Source organism: Daucus carota, chromosome 5 (assembly GCF_001625215.2).
Source record: "Daucus carota subsp. sativus chromosome 5, DH1 v3.0, whole genome shotgun sequence".
Lineage (NCBI taxonomy): Eukaryota > Viridiplantae > Streptophyta > Magnoliopsida > Apiales > Apiaceae > Daucus > Daucus carota.
The window spans coordinates 33,380,158-33,407,558 of record NC_030385.2 but is presented as its reverse complement, the minus strand read 5'-3'; the positions used below and the strand labels follow the sequence as shown (position 1 = coordinate 33,407,558).

The 27,401-nt window shown below is 32.9% G+C and overlaps 3 protein-coding genes and 1 pseudogene across 3 annotated transcripts; 2 read left to right on the top strand and 2 right to left on the bottom strand.

Moving 5' to 3' along the window:
• Positions 1-6,178: 6,178 nt before the first annotated feature.
• On the top strand, positions 6,179-7,928 carry LOC108221617 (uncharacterized; annotated as a pseudogene).
• Positions 7,929-11,335: 3,407 nt separating this feature from the next.
• Positions 11,336-11,862, top strand: LOC108221616 (uncharacterized). Its single transcript, XM_017395483.1, has 2 exons — positions 11,336-11,533; positions 11,653-11,862. Exons 1-2 carry the CDS (start codon positions 11,336-11,338, stop codon positions 11,860-11,862), a joined length of 408 nt encoding a protein of 135 aa, XP_017250972.1.
• A 1,354-nt stretch (positions 11,863-13,216) lies between these two features.
• On the bottom strand, positions 13,217-17,356 carry LOC108223557 (shaggy-related protein kinase alpha). Its single transcript, XM_017397881.2, has 13 exons — positions 17,033-17,356; positions 15,965-16,155; positions 15,776-15,868; positions 15,631-15,690; positions 15,244-15,516; positions 14,934-15,008; positions 14,718-14,774; positions 14,491-14,631; positions 14,343-14,393; positions 14,019-14,114; positions 13,857-13,940; positions 13,600-13,702; positions 13,217-13,516 (listed from the first exon to the last, which is right to left on the bottom strand). Exons 2-13 carry the CDS (start codon positions 16,076-16,078, stop codon positions 13,437-13,439), a joined length of 1,227 nt encoding a protein of 408 aa, XP_017253370.1. The 5' UTR covers positions 16,079-16,155; positions 17,033-17,356; the 3' UTR covers positions 13,217-13,436.
• A 4,296-nt stretch (positions 17,357-21,652) lies between these two features.
• LOC108220283 (uncharacterized) lies at positions 21,653-26,249 on the bottom strand. Its single transcript, XM_017394012.2, has 8 exons — positions 25,917-26,249; positions 25,390-25,489; positions 23,968-24,063; positions 23,822-23,874; positions 23,526-23,574; positions 22,312-22,359; positions 22,020-22,124; positions 21,653-21,837 (listed from the first exon to the last, which is right to left on the bottom strand). The coding sequence occupies exons 1-7, from the start codon at positions 26,132-26,134 to the stop codon at positions 22,020-22,022; spliced, it is 669 nt and encodes a 222-aa protein (XP_017249501.1). The 5' UTR covers positions 26,135-26,249; the 3' UTR covers positions 21,653-21,837.
• Between the last annotated feature and the right edge of the window lie 1,152 nt (positions 26,250-27,401).

Below are 27,401 nucleotides of genomic sequence, written 5' to 3'. Positions count from 1 at the left end.
CAGAATCAAGGTGACAAAATTGTGTATCGAGTCAATGTATGTGGGGCAAGTTGCAGACTTTGCACCTAATTATGTGTATGTATGAAATGACGTATGCGTTCTGACATCACGAATCTCTGTCATCTTTTTTGTCCCTAATTACAACAATATACTAGCCTTAAACCCGTGCAAAGCACGGGCGGCTATATAATTTTAAACTAATTATTAGTTATTATATAATAATAATATATATTAATGATAGTAAATTTATTATTTTTATTTTTTAACTAATTATAAATTTATATTTAAAAGTATAATGGTGGAGTTTTTATCTTGTAGTATATCAAATTGTTTAGAGATGTAAGACTATGAGAACTCTACGTGTAGCAGACTTTTAGTTATAAAGTGAATCACGAAACCAACATGACCAAACCAAAATTTTGTACGACGACAAATTATACCCATGTTGGCTTATTATATTATAGTATAGATAGTATAGATTATAGATAGCCCCGTATTTCGGCCTAAGTACCGACTGACCAAACTTTCAATGTTTCGCCTTTAATATTATAGTATATATGCGTATATATTTTTTAAGGTTTGACTTTAGTTTTTGGTATAGTCAAATAGGTCTTATATTGTTTTATATTTTGATTTGTTTATATTTTGTTTGAAACCACTAATTTTGTCTGAAGCCCGCTAATTATAAAAGTCCGTATAAAAGCCCGTGTACCGTCCGATCAAATTTTTAATGTTTCGACTTTAATTGTATAGTATTTTTTGAGGTTTGACTTTAGTTTTGGTATAGTCAAATAGGTTTTATATTTGTTTTATGTTTTGATCGTATATTTGTTTTATGTTTCGATTTGTTTATATTTTGTTTGAAGCCCACTAATTTTGTTTGAAACCCGCTAATTATAAAAGTCCGTATAAAAGTCCGTTATGTTTCGATTTGTTTATATTTTGTTTGAAACCCACTAATTTTGTTTGAAACCCGCTAATTATAAAAGTCCGTATAAAAGCCCGTTATGTTTCGATTTGTTTATATTTTGTTTGAAGCCCACTAATTTTGTTTGAAGCCCGCTAATTATAAAAGTCTGTATAAAAGCCCGCGTACCGACCGACCAAACTTTTAATGTTTCGACTTTAATAGTATAGTATGAAGCCCACTAATTTTGTTTGAAGCCCGCTAATTATAAAAGTCTGTATAAAAGTCCGCGTACCGACCGACCAAACTTTTAATGTTTCGGCTTTAATAGTATAGTATAGATGCGTATATATTTTTTAAGGTTTGACTTTAGTTTTGGTATAGTCAAATAGGTCCTATATTTGTTTTATGTTTTGATCTTATATATGTTTTATATTTTGATTTGTTTATATTTTGTTTGAAACCACTAATTTTGTTTGAAGCCCGCTAATTGTAAAAGTCCGTATAAAAGCCCGTGTACCGTCCGATCAAATTTTTAATGTTTCGGCTTTAATAGTATAATATTTTTTGAGGTTTGACTTTAGTTTTGGTATAGTCAAATAGGTTTTATATTTGTTTTATCATTTGATCATATATTTGTTTTATGTTTCGATTTGTTTATATTTTGTTTGAATTCCACTAATTTTGTTTGAAACCCGCTAATTATAAAAGTCCGTATAAAAGCCCGTTATGTTTCAATTTGTTTATATTTTGTTTGAAGCCCACTAATTTTGTTTGAAACCCGCTAATTATAAAAGTCCGTATAAAAGCCTGTTATGTTTCGATTTGTTTATATTTTGTTTGAAGCCCACTAATTTTGTTTGAAGTCCGCTAATTATAAAAGTCTGTTTGAAAGCCCGCGTACCGACCGACCAAACTTTTAATGTTTCAGCTTTAATAGTATAGTATAGATAGATACCACTACTTTTCTTCTTCTCGACTCTCCGGTAACTAATTAATACGAGTAGGTCCCATTTTTGTGAAATGGATATTCATTAAAATACTTCTATTGGAATTATTATTTTTAGATTAAGATGTTTTTAGACGCAATTACCTCATATAAAACAAAGAGTTTGTTTGACGGTGCTGGAGACAAAGGGTTGTCCTGGAAAGTAATTAGATTACTGTTTGGTAATATTTAATGGCCGTTTGACTTAATTTAAAAGAAGTGACTTATTGCTTAAAATAAAAAAGTGGATTATAAATGATAAGTGAACTTAACTTATAAGTTACTAAAAGTGTTTGGTTAAGTTCACTTATAAATCAGTCAAGTGTTTGGTAATTTAAATTTATAAATTAAAAAAATTCAAATTATAAAAATACAAGAAACATTATTAATAAATAAAATTTCCAACATATTAAAAATTTTAAAACTTCAAAAAAAATGCAATTCACTAAAAAAATCTCGAAAAAAACTAGCATTTCTAACTTTCAACTTCTGACTCCAGAGAAGCTGAAAAGCACTTCTGACTTCCGTATCCAAACACACGCAGATAAGCTAGAGTGAACTTTTATTAAAAAAAAAAAAAAGCAAGAAGCAGGTGGTTCCCAAACACCCACTTTGTGATTTTTGCTTATTTTGGATAATAATATAAAAAAAATAATGTTATTGGTAAGGTTTGATTGTAAAATATATAACAAACTCCTGCAAAAGTTAAAAGGCAGTTTTTTCCAAAAATATAAGAGAATATGCTTTTTCTAAAAACAACCGTTCAAAAAAATTATTTTTAAATTTATCAAACAATTTTTAACTAGTTTTTGAGCAAAAATCGTTGTTATCTGCAACAACTAACCCCAAAAATACCCAAATAAAAACCTTCACAGAAGCTCGCCCTCCAATAACATATACCAATACTAGCTAGGTATCAAACATCAATATCAATAAGTATTCTAAATTTAATTAATGGAATATATGAACTCTTATCCGAATATAAATAAACTCATCTAACTTTAAAGTTAAAATTCCATTCCTAGGCATTTCACATAATTTTATGACTATAATAATAGGTACCAAGAACTATTCTAAATTTAATGAGAGACTAATACAAGACTCTTCCAAAAGTAAAATATGATATAATATTAAATAATTAACTCATTTAGAATACTTCTAATATATCAGAGAAAAAGTCTTGTTAGATGAACAACAAACATTTTAAACAAAACATTTAATTACTGTCTATGGGCAGTTACGAATTTCATTTTACATACCCCAACAACATACAAATATATAATTAGGTAAATAAACTTATGGATCCGTAAATCAGAGGATAGGACAACTTGCCTTATTCAAAAACTCGTGCTGCTAGAAGACGTGTTTCACGCATTCTCTTCTTAATTTTTTTTTTCTCGAGTCGCCTTCGTATCTGTGGACTGCGGTAAATATAAATACTATTCTACTATTTTATCTGTGTCCTTTATTTGTTGTTGTAGACTTGTAGTGACATGGTATGATGGTAATGCCACCCAAAGATGACGAACAAATTATTTCGTCACTTTATTAGATTTGAACTACTAAGATGACCTATACCTGAGTTGCCGCGGCGGCGGCGCCTGTAAATACCATAGTATTTGATTTTTGTTTCTTGAGATATACTCCCTCCTTCCCATTTTAATTGTCCACTTTGCTCAAATCACACATATTAAGAAAAAGTAAATATGATATGTTGTTATCATAGTTATGCATTAATTATACAAAAACACTACTAAATTTTCATTCATTTTGTTAAAAGTCAACATAGTTTGCATTGTAAATCATGAAAATTGTACATGCTAATAAATGTTAACATTGAAACTTGTATAAAATTGTATTGGACAAAGAAGTAGGACAAATAATATGGGAAATTTTTTCTTTGCAAAGTGGACTATTAACATGGGAAGGAGGGAGTAGTATATTTTTTAAAGTACCTTCTTGTGTCCCTCCAGGTAGGGTGAACATGGGTTGGGTTGGGCGGGTTTTTAGAAAAAAACGACCCAACCCAATTAGTGCGGGTTAATAAAAACTTAACCCATTAACCGGAAAAAATTTATATAACCCAACCTTACCCAACCCAATTAATTCGGTTTGGGTCGGATTGGTTTGGGTTAAACTTGCGAAAATAATAATTAATAAAAATTTAGTCATTCATCGGAATAGGAAAAAAAAAATATACTCACTCGCACGTCGATAGCTAGTAACAGTCGGCATACATATATTTATAGTTACTCAGTTTCTATGAATCATTCACTAATATTAGTCGATGCGTAAGTTTTTTAATTGAAGAGAGAAGCCTATTACATTAGTGAAACATTTGAACAATGGTGAAATAATAAGAAATTGTTGTATACACCTTCAGTTACGGACTCTTATTTATAAGTTGTACATCAGTTCATTAACAGATCATTAACCATGTTCAAATTCCAAAAGTCATCATTTACATTTTATAGTTACCGAGATATTTAAAATTATTCATATTATTATTGTAAATGTATAGACACACCCTAGATAAATCAAATTTAGGTTAAAGATTGATCGGGATAAACTTAAGAATGTAAGATAGATATGTAAATATTATACACACACGTATATATATATAATCGGGTTGGGTTGGGTTAGTTAGGGTTAAAATCTGTAAAACTCTGACCCAACCCAACTTTATCGGGTTTTTTAAAAATTAACCCATTTATTTCTCGGTTTTGAACGGGTCGGGTTAATCGGCCTAAAAAAGGGCTGGTTTGGGTTGGGTTAGCGGGTTGAACGGGTTTATGTTCACCCCTACGGCTCCAGGCTGTCAAGGGTTTCGCAAAACTCTATTATATTATATGGTATAATTTTATAAATTAATTTAATAAAAAGTTATTATTCAAAAAAATAAAAAATAAATAATAAAATTATATTTTAATATTCCCCTCCGTCCCAAATTCTATGAGCTAGATTGACTAGCACAGTTTTATAAGTAATGAATTCTTGACTTAATCTTATCCACATAAAAAGAGGTAGTGGATATTAAATGAGGATAATTTATGAATATGTGGTTGTAATAATCTTAAATAGATGCTATAAATGGAAAAGTCATTTTTTTAGAACATCCAAAAAAGGGAAGTAGCTCTCATAAACAGAGCGAGTGCATCTGAAAATGCTTGTCAAATAGTGGAAAAGTCATAAAGAATAGGAGGAATTAATTAATTACGTTAGTAATAAAAAATTGAATAAAATATAAGTTAATACTCTCTTTTTTCATAAATTTTGTAAGATTAAAAATTCTTACTAGGTGGTTGTCATCGTGCTAGAAACTGTAAGAAAGTTCAAAAGCAAAAATTGAACAATAGAAATACTTCTGTTTAGGAACAAAGTCATTTAAACCGTACCTAAACAGTTGACTTAAAGTGCATGGCACATGCAAGTGTTATAAAATTTTAAGTCTTTATCTATCTATTTATTTTATAATTGAGTATATCTCATAAACTCTTTTGTTTGAGCTCGTGATTAAAAAGAATGAAGAATCTGGTTTCAAAGAAAACTTCAAGAGATTTTAAATGATTTTTAAAAATTTATTCTCTTTCAAAACCCTAGTTTTCTTTCTCTCTCTTCTCTCTAGCCGTCTCCCTCTTTTCATCTCCGACGGGGCTTCCATCGGTTTCCGGTGGAAAGCCCCAAATCTTTCCTTTTGATTGCTAGTTCTTGATTGTTCTTGCTTTTTCATTGATTTTCTTAATAAATCTCCTTTTTCGGGGAAAGTTTTATTAGATCTATATCATCGAAACTTCGATTTTCGTTCTAATTCCAGAGACCTTTTTGGATTTGTGGGTGGATCGGTTATCTCCCAAGCGTCGTGGTGCAGATCTAATTGTTTTAGTTTGTTTTGATTATAGTTTGATTTCTCTCCCTGGTGAGAGTGTGTGATTTTTCTCTCCTTTTGTGAGTGTGGTTTGGATTCATCGATAAAGCCTTTCGGAAATCGCATTTATGGTTGATAGCTCAAACGGAATTTTTGGAAAAGATGGTGAACACAGAGCAAGGATCTATTGGGGGGATCTAGTAAGGAGCACGGGGGGCACGTGCCCCCCCTAATTTGAAAAAAAAAAAAATTACCGTCGTGATTTCAGAAAAAAAAATATAAGTGCCCCTCCTAAAAATTTGAAAATTTAGGGGTGTCCCTGCCAACTTTCAAAATTTAAATAAGATAGAGTGCTTTACTAAAATTATGAGGAACTAAAAGGTAATTTCTACCCATGTATTTATATTTAAATATGAATTGTTCATGTTAGTGATACTACAGCTGTTTCTCTTAAGGCTGCAATTGAATCAATATTTGCTTCACTTGGATTGAGTATATCTAGATTGCGCGGGCAAGGGTATGATGGTGCAAGCAATATGCAAGGACAATTCAATGGGTTAAAACGTATAATTTTGGCAGAAAATGAATCAGCTCATGTTGTGCATTGCTTTGCACACCAACTTCAGCTTACACTTGTGACAGTTGCTAAAAACCACAAGAAAATTGCTTCATTTTTTCAGCATATAGCGACTTTGACTAATGTTGTTGGAGGCTCATGTAAACTCAGAGATATGTTAAGAGAAAATCAATTTAGAAAGGTTATTGAACAAATTCAAAACAATGAGATTGCTACGGGACGAGGAATGAATCAGGAAATAACTTTGCAAAGAGCAGGCGACACGCGCTGGGGTTCACATTATGGGGTCATAGTAAATCTGCTTGCATTGTTTTCTTCTGTGGTTCAATTATTAGAAGTTATTGAAAAAGAAGGTAGATTATCAGATCAAAGGGCTGAAGCTAGTGATCTTTTGGATTTTATTCAATGTTTTGAATTTGTGTTCTTATTGCAATTAATGAAGACCGTATTGGGGATCACTAACGAGTTATCACAAGCATTGCAGAGGAAAGATCAAGATCTTGTAAATGCCATGGATCTTGTTAAAGCGTGTAAAAGAAGATTTCAACACACGAGGGATAATGGTTGGCAATCTCTGCTTGAAGAAACATGTGATTTTTGTATAAAGAATTCAATAAGTATCCCAAATATGGAGGATGTGTTTGTAGCTCGAGGAAGATCAAGACGTGGGGTACAAGAATTCACAAATCTGCATCATTTTCAGAATGGTTTATTTTATACTATCATAGATGATCAGATGGGAGAGTTAAATAGTCGATTCAATGAAGTTAACACAGAGTTGCTTTTGTGTATGGCTAGTCTCAATCCATCTGATTCTTTTTCTGCATTTGATAAAAAGAAGTTAATTCGGTTTGCAGAGTTCTATCCTTCTGATTTTTCAGCATTGTAACTCTTATTACTTGATAATCAACTTGAGAATTACATCATGGATGTGGGAGAACATCCTGATTTTTCTGACTTGAAGAGCATCGGTAATCTTTCACAAAGAATGATCGAGACAAAGAAGGATGTTGTATATCCTTTGGTTTATCATCTATTAAAATTGTCACTGATTCTTCCAGTTGCAACTGCCACGGTTGAAAGATCTTTTTCAGCCATGAAAATCATCAAAAAGTACATTGCGGAACCGAATGGGAGGCGAGTGGATGAATGATTGTTTAGTAACTTATGTCGAAAGAGAGATGTTTGAGACTATCTCAACAGAAAATATAATTAAACAATTCCAGAAAATGAAGTCCAGGAGAATCTGTCTATAATTGTGTATATACCAGGCAAAGGTTTTAAAATACATGTCCAGTGTCTAGTATGTTTCTACAACTATATGTTTTTTATATGATTAATGCTAAGATGCCTTATGTGTGTGTTTCAGGATACTAGAGTTGTTGACGGACACTCGTTTTTGTCGCAAAATACTATACTTTTGGCTTGGCTGTGATGCTATGGTTGCTGGTACTTGGCTGCAACGTGTAGGTACATTTTATCAATCTTGTACCTCTGTATTTTGTATTTTAGAAAGTCTTCTGGTTGTCAATAGTTATGCTCCTGTATTTCAAGTACTTAAGTAAGAACATGTTAATATATTAAGAAAATATTTTGGTGTTCCTCCTAGAATTAGATCCTGGATCCGCCCCTGGATCTATACATGTACCATCGTCAATTTCAACATCGCTTATTTGTCTCATATTGGGTATGAAGACAGACATGTTAATTTTTTCTACGTTTGTTCGACTCGATCATTCTTGTAGATGCCGTATGACTATTATTTATTGAATTATCTTGTTTTCTTCAAAAAAAATAAAAATTATTCTCTTTCTTATTTTTTTAGAAGCCTTCACATAATTTTTAACTTAATGTTAGTAATAAAAACTTCGGTCGCACTCTCGTAATCATTCATTATTTTTAATAATAAATAATAGTTATTAAACATTAATCAATATACTTATATAAAGGAGAAGCGAGGGGCGTGTATGTGGCGCCTCTCACATCGCTCCATTCTATTTTTCTAATTTTCTGGAATTTTTGGATGAAAAATATCAAAAATTAGAACTACCTTTTTTAGTTTCGGGTATATTAGAAGCAAGTTTCAGAATCTGATTTTGTTTCAGATTATTTATGGAATATAGTAGCTTAGAACTACCTTTTTTAGTTTCGAGTATATTAGAAGCAAGTTTCAGAATCTGATTTTGTTTCAGATTATTTATGGAATATAGTAGCTTGAAAATTTTAATCTAATTTTGTTTCAGATTATTTAATTATTGGAAAGAGTAGCACGCAAGTCTCTCTGCACCTATAAATACCCCTATAGATTGTAGATTGTAGGGTTTTGATCATCTGAACACAACCTCCTCTCCCTCAATACTACAACCCTACCTCTCTCTGATGATAGTTCTCTTGCTCGATTTCTAACTCGGTGGTACCGTTCTTCTGCAACGATAAGTGAATGCTGTTTATACAGTATTAAAAAAATAAAAGTTGTTGCAAGAAAGGTAGTTATAGACCGCTATGTTAGAATCGACAAATCCAAACACGAGAAAAGAATATAGTCTTAACATGATATTGATGGATGATATCTATAAATTAATTGTTAGTGATGTATGTTTGTTGGTTATTATTTTATAATATTTGTTTTGTTCTTCAGATATGTTTGTTGTTATTAATTTTTATATGATTTACTTTGCATACAGAAAAAAAAATTATTCCTGCATTATTTGTTTGCTCCGTTCAAACAATTTTTAAGTGAAGGCTGTTTATACAGTATTAAAATATAAAGGTTGTTACAAGTAAGGATAGTTATAAACCGCTATCTCACGGATTTAAGTTACATGTTTTTGTGCACAAACAATAAAAAAATTGGAGTAAGTTGACAATGTAAGAACATGATTACTTTAAAAAAAAAACACAAATAAAATTAAGATTAATCGTGTTGTAAATTGTTAATTACATGTATGAATTTATTTTCATTTTTTCATCATGAATTATAATCCAATTCTACAATTATATATATTAGTATTAGTATTACATCAAGATTTTTATAATATAAAATTTATTTAATCCTACAAATATTAATTTTGAAACATTAATATAGTTTTTATAGACAGCCACAAAATTATTTTATTCTAAAAATAGTAATATTAAATAATTAATATAATTTTTATAGACCGCCGCAACGCGCGGCTTATAGTATCTTGAAAGTTTTAATCTGATTTTGTTTCAGATTATTCAATTATGGGAAAGACAGATTATTTATGGAATATAGTAGCTTGAAAATTTTAATCTGATTTTGCTCAGATGGAGAAGCAAGGGGCGTGTAGGTGGCGCCTCTCACATCGCTCCGTTTTATTTTTTAATTTTCTGGAATTTTTGGATGAAAAATATTAAAAATTAGAACTACCTTTTTTAGTTTCGGGTATATTAGAAGCAAGTTTCAGAATCTGATTTTGTTTCAATTTTGTTTCAGATTATTTATGGAATATAGTATCTTGAAAGTTTTAATCTGATTTTGTTTCAGATTATTCAATTATGGGAAAGACAGATTATTTATGGAATATAGTAGCTTGAAAATTTTAATCTGATTTTGCTCAGATTATTTAATTATGGGAAAGAGTAGCAAACAAGTCTATCTCCACCTATAAATACCCGTATAGATCGTAGTATTTTGGATCATCAAAACACAACCTCCTCTCTCAATACCACAAATCTACGCGATAGTTCTCTTACTCAATTTTTAAAGGAGAAGCGAGGGGCGTGTAGGTGGTGCCTCTCACATCGCTCCGTTTTATTTTTTAATTTTCTAAAATTTTTGGATGAAAAATATCAAAAATTAGAAATACCTTTCTCTTGCTCGATTTTTAACTCGGAGGTGTCGTTATTCTGCAACGATAAGTGAAGGCTGTTACAGTAAAGGTTGTTGCAAGCAAATGTGGTCATAGACCGTTATATTGGAGTCGACAAATCCAAACACGGGAAAAGAATATAGTCTTGACATGATATCGATGGTTGATGTCAATAAATTAACTATTAATGATGTATGTTTGTTGGTTATTTTTTTATAATATTTGTTTTGTTCATCGGACGTCTGTTGTTGTTAATTTTTATATTATTTACTTTGTATACATGAAAAAATTATTCATGCGTTATATGTTTGCTCCGTTCAAGCAACTTTTAAGAGGGTAGTTATATTTAAGTTAAATGTTTTTGTGCACAATCAATCTAAAAAAATTAGAGGAAGGTGACAATGTAAGAACATGATTACTTTTCCAAAAAAAATAAAATTTTAAGATTCGTCACGCTTTAAATTGTTATTTACGTGTATAAATTTATTGTCATTTTTTCACCATGAATTATAGTCCAATTTTGCAATTTTATATATTAGTATTTGTATTACATCAAGATTTTTATAATATAAATTTATTTAACCGTAAAAATATTAACTTGAAACATTAATATACTTTTTATAGACAGTCATAAAATTATTTTATTATATAAATATTAATATTGGATCATTAATATAATTTTTATAGGCCGCCGCAACGCGCGGATTCTCAACTAGTATTTTAAAAAGTTCATAGTAAATACAACTAAAAAAATCTAAAAAAACTAGCATGTCCAGCTTCTCGTCTTAAAAACACTTCTATTTTTTTTCAAACAATGCGCAAAAAGTAGTTTAAAATGTTAAGATAAGCATTTTTTCAATTAGCCAAAATACCCAAAATAAACTTATTTACATTATACTTGTGCCGTGCTCTGCAGTATATTACAGTGAAAAACTATGTCGAAAACTAACTTAACTCATTGTATTTACTTTTTGTTTTCATGTTTTGTATCTCGGAAATTAAAATCTAAAAATTAAACTTTCACATTATGTTATCGTTTCATGTACCAGAGTCCACTTACACAGCACAAGGGATATACTTGGTGCCGAAATAAAAAAAAAATAGAGATAATCGTTAAATGCATCCTTTTAGTACGAGTTAATTGTATCTTTTTAATCTAAATTTTATGTCTTTGGCGTCGGAGAAAGTGGTGTTGTGTGAACTTGGAGGCCGTAAAGAAATTGTTCGTTGCTTCGAGGACGAGGATTTCAAGAGTAGTAATGCAGATGGTACGAGTTTTTACAATATTGTACTGGAGTATGCTGATGGAGGGACGTTACAGCAGCTGATCAAGTCAAAGGGATGGATACTGAATATGAAGCTAGTTGGTATGCGTTGATGTTGCTTAAGGGTCTCTTTCGTTTGCATGAACGAGGGTACGTTCATTGTGACATGAAGCCGAGTAATGTTCTTGTTTTTAATATTTCTTGGGATGAATTTAAGGGGGTTGTTAAGTGTAATCTGAAATTAGCGGATTTTGGATTGGCGAAGAAGGGAGGAGAGAAAAGTTTGGGGGCTGGGGAGGAGTACAAAAACCGGGGAACATTGCTTTATAGTTCCCGGAATCCGTTATTTGGAGTGCATGAAGCAGCCATGGACATATGGGCAGTTAATTGTATAGTTTTGGAATTGCTTTTGGGAGAGGACCATTGATATTGATGCACAATGTTTAGTAGAGATGATTGCGAATTATGAAGATGACAGACTGATTTTGTTGGTGCCTGAGCTTGATGATTTGTGGTGAATGCAAAAGATTTTGTGAGAAGATGTTTAACAAGGAAGGCGGAAGATAGGTGGGCTGCAACGCCTGCAAGTGCAACCAAAGGCTAGTGAAGCAGTTTGAGGCCAGATATTGTTCCTATCAGAACTTGACGAAGTATAAACCTTGTACTCCTCTCAGTCATTCATTCGGATTATCTATGGGAGTTTTTTTAGTTCAGTCTTGACAGAACTACTTAAGTTGGAGTACTTGACAGAATGTATCAAACTATCAAAGGCTCTTTGATTAGAAGTAATGTTCTGCTTATGCTAAGTAATTTGGAAAGACGATTAGAGATGGAACACAGAAGTTAAAAGCCAACAAATCCTTCATGTGAAGTTTCCTTTAGTTAGTTATTCAATTGATTAGAGATTAGAGATTTGTAGCTTATGGTGTTTTGATTAGCAGCTAAATATCTAGTATTAGAGCATCTCGAATGAGATTGACTACAAACGTTGGCTGAATTAAATCGGTTTAAAAATTGGCTGAAACTATCTTCTTGAATATTTTTACCCTGTTCTAATCTATATCTTCTTCTGCTACCGTACTTAATTTTCCTTTGCGACTTTGCGTCTATGTTTTCTTCTGCTACAGTACTTCTTAAATTTCCTTTGCGTCCCATCCCATGTGTCTCTGACTTCTGTTGCCCATGTTATTATTACATCTTTATTTGTTTAGTGGCTTTTTTTTTTTTTTTTACAATGCATGCTTATATGCCTTACAACTTAGTATCTGTTCTAATAATTCTCGAGGTGAGCCAGAGTCCAACCCGGATGTCCCGGGTCAACAGAGGATAAACCCACCACTGGGCTATCCAATCGTGCTCCTTAGTGGTTTGTTTTTAATCTAACAATGTTTATTACAAATTATGCTACTGTGTCAGAAATTTTGTTGTCTATTTATTGTAACTTTATTTATTTAGTTTATAAATTTTAATCTAACAATTACAAATCATGCTTCGATGTCAAATTCCATTTCCTTCTCATAGTGGAATACATTCTTACTGATAAAGCCATAAAGGATCGAATTCGAATTCATTCTTCACAATGTGATATGCTTAATAACTATCTTGTCCCTGACAAAAATAAAATAAAAATGCAAAAAACAAAATTTAGGGTGTACACATTGAAGTTAAACAAGTCAATAAATGAATACCTTCATGAAGTAAGGATCCATGAATTAGGTCTGAAACATAAGCAGACTGCATACAGGAATAATCAAAATAATTTGGTCCAGGACAAACAAATATTGGCTTAATAATGGTTATAAATCTGTCAATTGTTAGAAATAAAGGTCAGGATACTCTCCAGCAGAATTACTTGGTGTTAATTCTGTTATAAAAAAGAAAGAAAATAAATAAATACATATATTACAGGGAAAACCGGCATTATGACTAAGAAAATGTTAAGGCATCATCTTTAGATAAGGAGCACATATTGTGTACGAATATGACATTGCGGAAAGCCTATTAAGTGAATAATGCGCTTTGCTTTCTGGCATGCTCTGGAATGAGTTTTCCCAGCATCTCTGGTGCAACCTTCTTCAGCTCTAAATATTAACAGCAACAATCACATGTAAGACAGTCATTTCAAAACCAGCACAATAAACTTTTGACCTTGATGAATCCTTACCGTGGGACTTAAAGTTGAAGAGGGGAGGAAGAAATCGTCCGTTTGGAAGGCGGGTGTTTGGATCACGAAGCTCATCGAAAAATGGATGCATCAAAGAGTCCAACTACAAGGAAAAAAAATAACTGTCAAATTTATGCCTACCGTGACATTGTATGAAGACGAAACTGATCCCTGAAGTTTATGCAGAAAAAAGTAACGAAAAATATTCTCAATAAAAACCTCATGCCTATGGCATGATTTGGTGTTAATATACTCACAGCTGTGCTTCTGAGGTTTGGAGAGTACTGCAGCAACCTTGAAACAAGATCAACAGCTTCTGGTGGTGTGCGTTTGTGGAATATCTGCAAAGAAAATAATTAAATATATTGCATGAACTTTGTAAAGCCTAAATATAGTTGAAAATAGATCAGACCCCATACCTTGTGCCATGGATGAGCTTTAATCTGAGGGAACTTGAACTCTGTGTAATTGGGATTCATGCATTTGATTTCTTCTCTTGTCGGTGTTCCCAAAACCTGCACAAGAAAGAATTTAATCAAGTCCTAGTTAAAATTATAACCTGTCCTAAACCAAAAAAATTGCCTCCAGAAAAAACTATTAAATAAGTTCAGGAATAACTATAAGCCACAACTTTACTAGTGAAACATTCGAGAATTACTACCCGTTTAAAAGTAAATGAAAGTCTCATATGCCAACATTTATCACAATATTGCAAAAAATATCTAAAATGTGAGATAGCTCACCTTTATGATTTCCACAAGTTGGTCCACTCCACTCTCACCAGGGAAAAGGGGCTGAAATCAGCAGGATGTAATTACATCAGCCAAGTGATAAACATAAGATGCCAGATATATAAAAAAACAAGATATACATTTTGAAATATCTATTTACCTGTCCAAGCAACAACTCAGCCAAAACACAACCAGCAGACCATATATCTATGGCTGAAGTGTATTCTGTAGCGCCAAATATAAGTTCAGGAGCTCTGTAGTACCTAGAGCAGATGTAAGAAATGTTTGGCTCCCCTTTTACCTGCCCAATTTAAAGCAAAGTACATAAGACCACTACACTACAAATTAGGACAAGTAATCAGTTTGACAGCAGGAAAAGTAACATACCAAGACTTTTGCACTTCCGAAGTCGCACAGTTTCACTTGATGAGTATGTGGGTTAACCTGCGACAGAAATTCAACAAGTGAGTTCACAGACACAAAAACATTTGCTCCACTAGCAATATCTACTAGAACAAGGGTACTAGTGTGACGTTGATTAACTTGCTGTAATTGCAAATGTCCAGTTTGAGAGCATAGTTTAGAGAGGTAAACTGAACTTACCAACAAATTCTGGGGTTTGATGTCCCTGTGGCATACTCCAATACTACCATGGATGTAAGCCAATGCTCTCAAAATCTGAATGAGAAATACAAGGAAATCAGGCTATTAGACAACTGGAAAATCACAATGGAAAAAAATATCTGATATTTATTGTAGCGCGATTGCAAACAGAAAGGAAAGAATTCAGAATGCCATCACACAAGGGTCACCCATTAGGAGAAATGGGGGCCATGGCCATCCGTGGAATTTTCAAAAATACAAACAATAAAACAAAAAGAAAGGAAAAAATCTTGGTAAGAATCAGGCATACCTGGTAACTATACAGCTTTACATAAATCATAGGCATTCGTTGGGTCATCTTGTTGTAGTGTCTGATCACCCTATGTACCGTTTCTGGCACAAACTCCAATACCAAATTAAGATAAAGCTCGTCCTTTTCAGTTGTTGAAAAGAAACAATGTTTAAGAGCGACCACATTTGGATGATCCAGAACACGCATAGTCTGCAGCTCCCTATTCTTGTACCTCTTGTCTTGAAGAACTTTTTTAATTGCAACAGCTTCACCAGTCTCTAAGCACTTTGCCTGTAACATATATGTATAGTGTCATTAATATTCAGTAGGACTTGCATCAAACAAAACTTTTAACTCCTAACATCACTTGATAATATGGGACTGGTCAAGAAATAAGCTACAAACCTGGAATACTACTCCAAAAGATCCTTGCCCAACGACACGCTCTGCCATATAACTTATCGTCTGTATTACAAAATGAAACATCACAATACAGTACAATATTATACAAACTAATACACCAAATAAAATTGTGGATGAAAAACCATACCTGCTTTGGCTGGCCGTTTTTACCACCAATAGTTGTCACAATAATATGACCTGTCTCAGTCCCGTTACCATTAACAATGGTTGCTTCCATTTCCTGTAAAACATCAGGAACAGCAAGTTATTAGTGAAGCACTCAAAATTGATGAACAACAGAAAGAAAATGAAATGATATGTATTACTAAGATCCTACCTTGTCGTCACTAATTTTCATGTCATTTATTTTTTCAGGCAACCTATCAACTGCAACACTATTTCCACTAGGTTCCCTTGATCCCAAAGTGGGAGCTACACCCACTGAAGCCATTAAACTGAATATTAAGAAGAATAATTCAGTCTTCCCCTGATTCTGTTTCAGCTGCAGAAGCAAGGTTGATGCCTTACCTATAGAAAGGCATCTGTCAGTAGCTTATCAATGTAATTAGCCATTTTTGTGACAAAAAAATGTAATACCATTTAAGCAATCTAATACTTTTTGCACAATATGCAAGCATACTGACACAGGGCCACAAAGACCAGAAATGAGAACATACCGGACCATCAAAATGTTAATATCAGACAAGTGTACCAAACCTATGCAGCATATAAAACTAAAATACGTTGCAAGGGAAAATTTATCACACGAATTTCACTAAATTATATGAACCATATGCAAGAACAATCACTTAATCGCACTACACACGTACATAAAATCTTCGGTCAACTGCCATAAATCAAAAATTCAAAAACACAGGCATAATGATAGAGAAGCAATTAGGCCAAATTGGACAGTCAACTACCTACCAGAGATCTATGACAAAAACAACCATTAAAAAGTTAAACGTATTGGCACAAAATTCTTTTACAGCAACAAAGAACAATTAAAAAAAAAAGTAAAAACTGTTCAACACACCAATATAGCAACAAAACAATAAACTGATAACTTTACATCAGGACAAAGTTTTATCAGTAAAAGATCAATAACCAAACTACCTCTTTCCAACCCAAAACATCAAATATCAGACTCTTATGTTTGAATGAAACCCTCCAGCATAACAAAATAACAAGCATTAATAATAACTAAAAAGCACTGACATTTAACACAAAGATATACAGATCTGGAAGAGCATAAGCTACCATTTCACAAGTCACCAAAACAACAAATAAATCACCAGATCTACACCACTAACAGAACTAAGAACAAACAAAACAAAGAAACACATATCAAAGAAAAAGATTGAAACTTTACAACTTAAAACAAGAAAAGAACCACGAAACATACCAATCAGATGAAAAAGATAAGAACTTTGACAAAAAGTTGACCAACACAGCCAAGATTGCTTCACAATTGCTTCAAAGAACAAAGGGTTTTTGCAAACTGGGTCAGAAAATCCAAGAACTTGGGTTTTCAATTTGGGGGAGATTGTGTAAGAGAGAGAGAGAGAAAGAGGGGAAAGAGTCTGTTTACGTATTGTGTGTTGTTTGGTTGTATTATGAAGACAAGGAAGAAGAAAGAGTAAAGGTGGGGATGATGAGTTTGGGGTTTGACAGTCAAAGGCAGGCTCAGATATTGATGAAGGGGGTGTTATAATATTCTTTTCATTGGTCACTCCTTTTTGACCGTTCAACTCTGTCGTTTATAGAGTAATTTGCATCTGCTCTTGTTTGTCTTTTTCAACATCAAACACCTTTGCCCCATCTCCTCTCATTACTGCTGTTGTTTGGCTTGAAAATTTCGTGGATCAGATCTACGGGTGTAAATGAGCCGAGCCGAGCCGAACTCTAAAGTGCTCGTGTATCGTTTGTTAAAAAATTAGTGAACACGAACTCGAGCTCGAGCTTGGATCGAGCCAAAAATACTGTTTGAGTATCGACTCATTAAGGAATAACTCTGTTCACGAACGGCTCGCGAATTGCTCACGAACATGTTTCACGAGCTTTTGCTCACGAACCACTCATTAACTTACGCTCGCGAACATGTCTCACAAATTTTTGCTCGCCAACCGCTCATTAATTTTGTTCACGAGCTTGTTTAATAAACTTTGCTAACAAGCTAGCTTATGCTCATAAATTTATTTACGAGCTTGTTTGTTATTTAATTTAATTAAAATAAATAAATTAAAATTCTAACAATATTTTAATTTATACTCTAAGGAATCATAAATTCATAATAAATCATCCATTAATAAAACTCCCACATCTACGAGCCATGTTCACGAGCCAATTTCACGAACCATGTTCACGAACTCATAATTCGAACTTGTTCGCGAACTATTGAGTCGAACTCTACTGTGCTCAAGTTCAGCTCGTTTATAAAACGAAACTTAAAATTGTGCTCAAGATCGACTCGTTTGTGAATCGAACCGAGGTCGAACCGAGCTTTTTTCGAACCGAACACCGAGCGGTTATCGAGCGTATCAACTCATTTACAGCCCTAATCAGATCGAATCGGAGCGGGACGATAGACTGGTCATTGGTTATCAAATTTAAACTAAAATTTATAATTTACTCCCTCTGTCCCACCCATTTCTTTACACTTTCCATTTTGGAGTGTCCCACCCAATTCTTTACATTTCAAAACTTACCAAAAATAATCAATGGGTCCCATCACTTCTCCACTTTTCTTTCCTTTTCACACTACTTTAAGAGCATCTCCAACCATCTAAATCCCTTAGCTAAAAGTTGAGTTGGCATACCTAAAATAAAAAAATTTAGCCAACAGCTCCAAAAACTCAACTCCAACCACGCTCACCTGTTGTCTATAAATTTAGCCAACCTCTTATGGATGGCTAAATTTGTCGAACCTCTACAGGTCTGTAAGAAAATCTGTAGGAAAATTGTACATCATTTATTACCATATTGAACTGATATATTCTATTTTAACAATTTAAAATATTAATAACATACTATTTTTAAATTATAGCCAACTAAGAGCATCTCCAACGGCGTTGGCTATAATCGTTGGCTAAATTGGACCTGTAAGACTTTATGTAAAATTTGTTGAACCTGTAACACATTTTGCTTCAATGGTATTGGCTATCTTGGTTGGCTATAATTTAAAAGTAGTATGTTATTAATATTTCAAATTGTTAAAATAGAATATATCAGTTCAATATGGTAATAAATGATGTGCAATCTTGCTACAGATTTTCTTACAGACCTGTAGAGGTTCGACAAATTTAGCCATCCATAGGAGGTTGGCTAAAATTATAGACAACAGGTGGGCGTGGTTGGAGTGTACTTTTTTGACGATGTTGGCTATAATTTTTAATTATGGTATGCCAACTCACATTTTAGCTAAGGGTACTCTATGGTTGGAGATGCTCTAATATAGCCAGTACCATTGAAGCAAAATGTCTTACAGGTTCAACAAATTTTACATAATGTCTTACAGGTCTAATTTAGCCAACGATTATAGCCAACGCCGTTGGAGATGCTCTAACTCCACTATCTTCTTTTTATATATTAAAAATCAATGGGTCCCACCACTTCACCCACTTCTCTTTCTATTTTCCACTATTTTATACATATTTCTTAACCTCCATGCCCAACCCTTTCGATAAGAAATGGGAGGGACGGAGGGAGTAATAATTTACCCGTATTATACAAACTAATTTAAATAATATATAATTTATAAATATTATAAAATATAAATACATTTATAGTTTAGCATCTTGTATTATATATATACATGTACATATACACAAGAATGATGAATGAATTTAGGAATTGTTTGAGTTTGAAATACTAAAATCCTTTATTTTTTAATATATAATGCATTAGGATTTGTCGGACTTGTCCTTATAATTTAAAATAAGTTTGTAGAAATAAGAAATGAGAGTTCCATTAGGATCATATAAATTGTTGAGAAATCGTAATTTTCTCATAAATACCGAAGTTCAAAAATTTTTATTTGCAAATATACCACATTATTTTCAAATATTTTGCAAAAATATCAAACTTTTGAAGGTATTTGCAAAAATATTGTGTCCAACTCGTTTCAACTGCATGCAACTATATTTGCAACCACATATCATACTTGCGACCTATGTGGGGCCAATTAACTGAGGTTACACGTGTAAACAATTTGCAACTTATGTGGGGTCAGTTAACTGAAGTTACATCTCGTTGCAGATCATATTTTTACAAATAATTTATGAAAAGTTAGTATTTCGAAAAATAGTAAAATCGCAAAAAACTTAAAAAAAAAGTGACAGTTTTGATAAATTCCCAATCTTTTTTGTCTCTTCAAGACATTCGGAAAAGAAAAAAATGATCAATATATTCAAGATACTCACTTTAAACTATATAATTCGTAATATTTAAAAAATTATATATTCTAATGAAATGTCAGTAAAAAACATTAAAGATTACTGGAAATATCATCGTCGGTGTTTGGAAAAGCCCCGCTTCTGGAGTTTTCAGTTAGAAACACTTATTCATACCGTACCGAAAAGCACGTATAAAAAATTAAGATTCCTAACTTTTGTTTCATGACTTTTACTTTTTTTCCAAATACTTTAATCACTTATAAGTCTTAACCAACTTCTAACTTCTACTTCACTTATTTTACTTTAAGCAAGAAGTACTTATTTTAAACTCACCCAAACGACCTCATTGTGATATATACAAGTATCAATTAACTATTCAAAACACAAGGCAACAAATAATTATGTAAACACAATTATAACTCTGTAAAAGAATTATTTTTATTGATAAAACTAAAATCATGTTTGTGTGCAATAGTATTATGTTTGATAGTTACATAAACTTTCGGATATCCTTCCTATATCCGAGTAGAATTCGCATTTGGACCGACTCTTTTGTCCAATTGTGTTGAACAACCAACACGCTATCCACGCTAAAATCAAATCATATATAACCTGGTTGAATGTCTCTATTAAAGCCCGGAAATACTTGTGTAATTGACCATTTCGAAACTGTTAAAAGTTAACCCGCGATATAATTTTACAGATATGGAGATTCCAGGGGCAATAGCAGCTTTCATTGTCCTGGGGACAGAATAATGGAGTATCTCTATCCATATATTTCCCCTCTGGATTATTAGAGATGCTCAATGATTTGTTTATATAATACCTGTGCAACTGAACATGACAGAGGCTTCAATAACATTCAATCCAACATCACAATTATTAAGAGGAAGAAAGAACCAAGTGTGTGGATAATGTAGATCATTACAATCTGGCCAATTCCACAATTTCATCAAGTAGGAACACATGTACATAAAAAGTCCGTACTCAGAATTTCAAATTTCTGAATTATTCGATATCATATCAGGATACCGGCTCTTTCAAAACTTGAAGACGTAATCCGATACCAGACGCTATATTCACAAAATACGAACTCTTTGATATCATTTCAGATCGGAAACCAGACGCTATACTTTAACAGATACTAATGATTATTTCATGTTGCCGAAAATCAAAGCTACTTAATTATGAATGAAAGATTAGTTAATCAGAATCCAACTTCCAACAGCTGTTAGACCATGAATACAATAGGCAATTGGGTGATTTGGCATATGGCTTTTGTATAATTTAATCCTACAAATACAGCAGTATTGCACGTTATGTGACTGTCTGACCATCTCAAAGAAAGATTATTCTCCCGTCTTTAGTGCCCAATAATTGCTAGTCCTCAATTGTATACTCATTTTGTCCAACACAAATGTTTAAATTCAAGCTTTGTGCCGAAAGGTTGACCAAACTTCAACCAAAAACTAATTATTAATTTAGGCACCCTTGTATTGCCTCCCCGTATTTATGATAATCTGACAAGCTCCAGCCAAATCACTCATATCTACAGTTTTCTACAAGAGAAGTCCGGTATACTCGTCTTTTTACCTTGTTATATGCAGTTTTGCCTACTAAATATAAGGGTCTACATGAAGGATGACATAATATTTATAGTATCGTATTATATATGAGAGTTAGGACCAAAATGATGAAGCCTTGTATCTGACAGCTCTGCACCTGCGCACAAGTTTTTATCTCTACAGTTCAGATTCAACATACACGATGGTGCAGTAAGAGATCACCATGTCTTGTTGATCCACCTTTGTGAAAACTGTGCGCATAGACCACCAGGAAATTAATAATTTTGATGCAGAAACAAAGAGGACATTTGGTTATGTAATAATTGTGAGAACTGCATTATATTTGACATTCGACAGCGGTCCATTTTGTAATACAAATATTCAAACCCAGTGTGACCGGTGACATTATCAGCAGTCATGAGTTCAGCAGTACCTAGGGCAAAGATTGCGATGCTGAGTCTGCTGCACTGGACCTAGCAAAGTTTGCAAAACCTTCCAAACCTCTTAATAGTAAGCTTTCAAGAAATGGTTGCAGGGCCTGAAGGAGTAAGCATTAGAGCAATACGCAGAAAATTTGAAACATGGTAAAATAATAACAAATAGATAAACAATGGTAAAACAGTAAAACTTTTGAATTCAGATTAAGTTTTGAATATTTGGCTCCTCTCTGGCAAACAAAAAACTGCTACTATGTTTTTTCTTCATGGAAAAGCAGTAAAGCTTACCGCTGACACTGGGATTAGTATTTGAGGAACTTCGTATGAAACAGTAAGCTGAAAAGAATAATAGATTGCAAGTGTAAGATGAATAATAAAAAGGACGAACATGTACAAGTAAACCATTATTATAAAATAAAATTTGCTAACTTTCTCTTTCTCCCATCATGAAGCAGGCTAAATTACAAGGAAAGAAAAAGATATTTTCGTCTTTCATTGATTTAAATGTTAAATATCAAAATTTTAATGCATGAAACTTGAGTCACTGTACAGTGACATCATAATTACTGTAGCAAGAGCTGCCACTGAGTAGCTACTGTGGCAAGCTTTGAAGGAAGCTAAGTTCATCACAGAAGAGGGTCAATCCTCCTTCTTGTAATAACAAAGAAAATATAAAACTGCAGCTGAAGTAGTAGTTATATACACACACAGTTCACTGCAAATCTCGTGTTCAGACTTCAAAGAGCAATATACTCATCTCTATATCCACTTATTCTGTCCTTTATACATATATATACACATACATACATATATATATATATATATATATACACACACACACACACATATATAGGGATAAGATCAAATAAAAACTTTTTTAAGTTACAAACTTACAAACTTTTTTAATTTTCCCATCGTGTTAATCCTTAGTTATGGAAAGTATCCATGTTGAAATTCTTCAGAAAATATCACAATTTTTAAAAATAACGCATAAATAAATAACCCACCCCTACACACACACACACACACACACACATATCTATTTCCACATTAAAAGTATAGGTTCAATAACAAAGAAACAAAAAATTAAACATTCCTTCAATACTTTAAAGTGTGCTACCTATTCAATGATAGACTGATATGAACTCAAGATTGGCAACCAATCAGTATTTGCCACCACATAAAAGTCCAACTTCAACTGAAGGCTGTACTACAGAGTAGTACTAATAACAGAAGTGGCAGAACATAATCCTATATATTGTTATCATTAATGATTGTTGTTTACAAATGGAGATATGGATTTTAAAATGCCAAGTGTTATCTTCAACATCAGTGTCAACGATCCAGTCATTCATTGTAGCGATTACGCACTTATACTGAATATGCAAAGAGACATTGACCGAGACATTTCTGGTATATTGGAGTTGTAATACAATGGAATATTATAACAGTAATATCACAGCAACAATTCTATGGTAAATGAGACTTGTACAAACACTTACTTCCACCACGCATGCCGAATCACCTTTGGGGAAAAATCGCACAGCTCCTCTGCCACATGAGAAGCATAAATAAGATACTGATCACTTCTAAGAGGAAATTGGCAAGGCAGTTCATACCATTCAGAGATATAGCAATAAGGCATCGATGATGTAATAATATTATATAGTAAAAAGATGCAAAAAGACATGCCTATTTGGTATCTTAGTCTCCTAGTTTAGCGGTAAACTATACTAGCAAAAGCATCTTTTAATTACTAGCTCATTGGTTTGGCACTTGCTTATGCTACTCATTATACCTGTTAGGAAGACCCTCCAATGATCTCCAGTGAATTTTTTGATTACGAATGGGCTGCACAATTTAAAAAATAAGTGCCCAGAAAAACTGATAGAGGTGTATACACATGTTCATAAGCCAATGTAAACATAGTGGCAAGATTCATACCTGCATATTTCGTGCAAGCCAAGAGAATTCAATATCACGCCCAAACGCATTGTATTTCAGTGACCACCGTGATAATTCAGGCTTATCCTCCAAAACCTGTGAAATTCAATTCATCGTCTGGTTGCTTATTCTAAAAAAAGTAATGCTTCTATATCTTAAGCTGAAGTTAAAAACCTCTAGTCCACAAGATAAACTTAGAATTCCTAGAAGCTATCAATTAGATATCATATATAATACCATGTGACATTCTTCTTTTGCCCACTAGCCATAACGAACTACAGTTTTTTAGTTTTTCTCTGAAGAATCAAGATGCAACTATGAGCTAGTATTAAGAATCACAATCCTGAAGAAATTTCAAACTAAAAGTTATGAAAATTGAAAATAATGTCATGTTCTAACAATATATGTATAAGAAATCTAAGTGCAACAATTTTGTTAAGTTTATATAACTATTGACATGAATACATTAGGGAACCTAAATAGTGCATTGTGGATGAGGAGATTTAGGCAGAACAGGAAATGGAACAAGTTGCTTATGGCATTTTAACAGTTGACTGTATAACATAAAATTCATTTTATGTGAGGTCTAACTATAATAGTAACTAGTCTAGACATTTGCTGGATCAAAACGCAAGCCACAAACAACTCAACCAAGGATGTGTTGACTTAGATGGCATAAATGAAATTCCAGAATATTTTTATTTAGCAAATATTTATCAATGTTTTTTATTATAGGTTTAAGTCATGGTTCATCCCTCTTATCTTCTTTACTCTCAACTGGACATCCTTATCTTGTACCTCTTAATTTCTCCAGAAAATTGCATTCCCTCCCCACGCCATTCCATTTTTATAAGTAGACAAACCCAATTTATCATCAATAATGAACTCATAGAAATTAGTTATATCACTTAACTGGCCTCTAAAGGACCTCTAGTGCTTCTTAAGCACATTGCCCGTAAACTATGCATTGCAATTTGCTAATGCATTGCCTTTATGACTATGCATTGCAATTTGCTAATGCATTGCCTTTATGACTACGGGAAGGAATAAATAAGCTACTGTTGATGATTGACGAGGAGGTATTAACGCTTCTATCAAGGCCCATTTTTTGGTACAGAGATCCTTCGATTCATAACAAGCAAAAGTATTCTTAATACTAAACAGTCTAAACCTAAATTCTAGCAACAGCCTAATCTTTCAATAGTACATAAAGCAATACCATGGGTAAAAGGTAAAGGAATCTACAGCAATAAAAATTATACATGTATAGATCAAATACACACTGTGTTAGGAGTGAGATTTCTGAATATTTTCTGGGCTGGAAAGGTTGACCCAAAAAATTGCATTAATGTGCGGAACTAAATCATGTAAAATCAGCTAAAATGTGAGAAATCACTTCAGCTATTGCGTATTCAAACACACCTTTACAGATGAAATGAAAGGCATCCAACGGGGAATGGCTTCCCGATCAAGATAACAATCATAAGCAACAGATACAGGGACATCAATTTCCATTTTAACCCTGAGTCAGAAACACTTTTGTAGTTAATGGATTTAGAAAGTTGCCAAAAAAACTAGAATATCAAGATTAACTCAGTAAAATATAGTCAAAATGTTTACATAATAACAACACAAATGCAAGATCTTACCGGAAGATTTATCTCCCCTCATCTTACAACTACAAGTAATATACACAACTGTTTAAATCTAACTATGGCACTTAATACATGGACTGATGGACTACTACAGCAACTAAGAAGTAACATTAAAATTAGCACAACAAGCACCCTTGACTGACTCATACTTAAGGCAAATTCGATATAGTAAGGATCAAAATTTCAACTTTTGTGGTTACCAATCTTCACACTAAAACTATCACATTTAAAGAATGTAACATACCAATGAAAAAAATAAATAAATAATCTATAAGATGAATTAGAAAGAATTACTTGGAATCCTGCCATTCCATAACAGGAGAAAAGGGTTTGATTCTTTTGTGGGGCCTTGATGCATATGGGTATTTCAAGAACATCTTGCTGGTTGATAAAGAAGACAAGGGAGAGCCTCTGCAGCATAATACACTGGGTTTTTTAATGAAGATAGAGAAGCCATTTTTACTTAGCTTGGGGCTTGCTGAGGATACTAATGCTGCTGCTGTACTAGCCATTCTGACTCTGTTTCTGATTCAACCAATCAAATACTTGGATTATGACAAACATACAAGTGGTGTCTGAAATTTAAGGTCTTGCACTCAATTGCTGTTCAGTTGTTCTGTCACAAAATCGGGTTGGATTCATATGAGCCGACCCGATCCGGTAATATGCATATATGTTTTGTTTTTTGTTTATTTTTTTTTCCCATAAGACTTTCACGTCAGTGAATTGTACCGAAATACAATACTGAAAAAAAAAGGAAGAGCTTTTTTCATACATAAAAACTTTCATCTAACCAAAGGACATTTCAAAAAGCCCCACAAAAAATTAGATAAAAATTTATGATGCTTAAAAAAAAAACACTCGAAAGAAAACAAAATCCGCGAAACTAAAAAATGAGAAATTTCATTCAAAAAAGCCTATCGACTAACCGAAGGTCATGCAGGGATGGCCCCGGAAATTTAGCCAATAAAACTTTAATGATTGAGAAGAAAACCCAGATGAAGGACAAAAATCCGCGGAAAGAAAGAAAATAAGGTGGAGAGGAAAAAAAGAGGAAGAAAGAAAAAAACAAGTATGAAATATTATGCAGGCACCAAAACAAAGTCATCTAAAATGACACAATCGTTAAAATAACAACCACCAAAATCGCAATATGCGATCAAGAAGCCATCAACCATGGCACTCCCTCAAAAGGAACACAAAAATTCAAACTAAAGATACAACATGTTAAAACACAATTTACGATATAAAGTCTTATAAATCTAGTAATAAACGAGACACAAAATTCAATTACGAAAATATAACCAATAACAAAGGACATAAGACAAATACATTTAAAAACAATAAGAACAAAGATTTTGAACTCATACCATTGTCGTTGAGTCAATTCACACGATCCTTACCTTACCATATATAAATATGTAGATACCGAAATGGCTAAAACTGAATCGCAGTCGCTGACTCGTCATTGACTCATTCTAATTGATGAATACCAAATCAAAATCTTGAAAATCGAGTAGATCTAATATCCAAGTACAGATCAGTTGGAGAGTATTATTAAGAAAATAAGAACAAATCAAGAAAAATTAACTGATTCGGAGTTTTTCATCGGTGAAAGTCGATGGAACCTCCTACGGTGGCTAAAAAATGAAGAGAGGGTTTGAAAGTTTTTATGTGTGTAGAATATGGATTTACTTATTATGGCCAATCCCATTGGAGTAAATCAACTTGCAGATTCAATAAATATTTAGACAATCAATATTTCTGTTATATAAGGCT

Excerpts from the sequence above, each read along its gene's own strand:
- LOC108223557 (XM_017397881.2), bottom strand. The coding sequence starts at position 16,078 with ATGGCTTCAGTGGGTGTAGCTCCCACTTTGGGATCAAGGGAACCTAGT. Across the intron at positions 15,009-15,243 it reads TAAAGCTGTATAGTTACCAG|ATTTTGAGAGCATTGGCTTA; the intron begins GTATGCCTGATT and ends TTTCTCATTCAG. Across the intron at positions 14,394-14,490 it reads CTGAGTTGTTGCTTGGACAG|CCCCTTTTCCCTGGTGAGAG; the intron begins GTAAATAGATAT and ends TGCTGATTTCAG.
- LOC108220283 (XM_017394012.2), bottom strand. The coding sequence starts at position 26,134 with ATGGCTAGTACAGCAGCAGCATTAGTATCCTCAGCAAGCCCCAAGCTA. Across the intron at positions 22,360-23,525 it reads ATTCGGCATGCGTGGTGGAA|CTTACTGTTTCATACGAAGT; the intron begins GTAAGTGTTTGT and ends TATTCTTTTCAG. Across the intron at positions 22,125-22,311 it reads TACTAATCCCAGTGTCAGCG|GCCCTGCAACCATTTCTTGA; the intron begins GTAAGCTTTACT and ends TTACTCCTTCAG.
- LOC108221616 (XM_017395483.1), top strand. The coding sequence starts at position 11,336 with ATGTCTTTGGCGTCGGAGAAAGTGGTGTTGTGTGAACTTGGAGGCCGT. Across the intron at positions 11,534-11,652 it reads GGATACTGAATATGAAGCTA|GGGGTTGTTAAGTGTAATCT; the intron begins GTTGGTATGCGT and ends GATGAATTTAAG.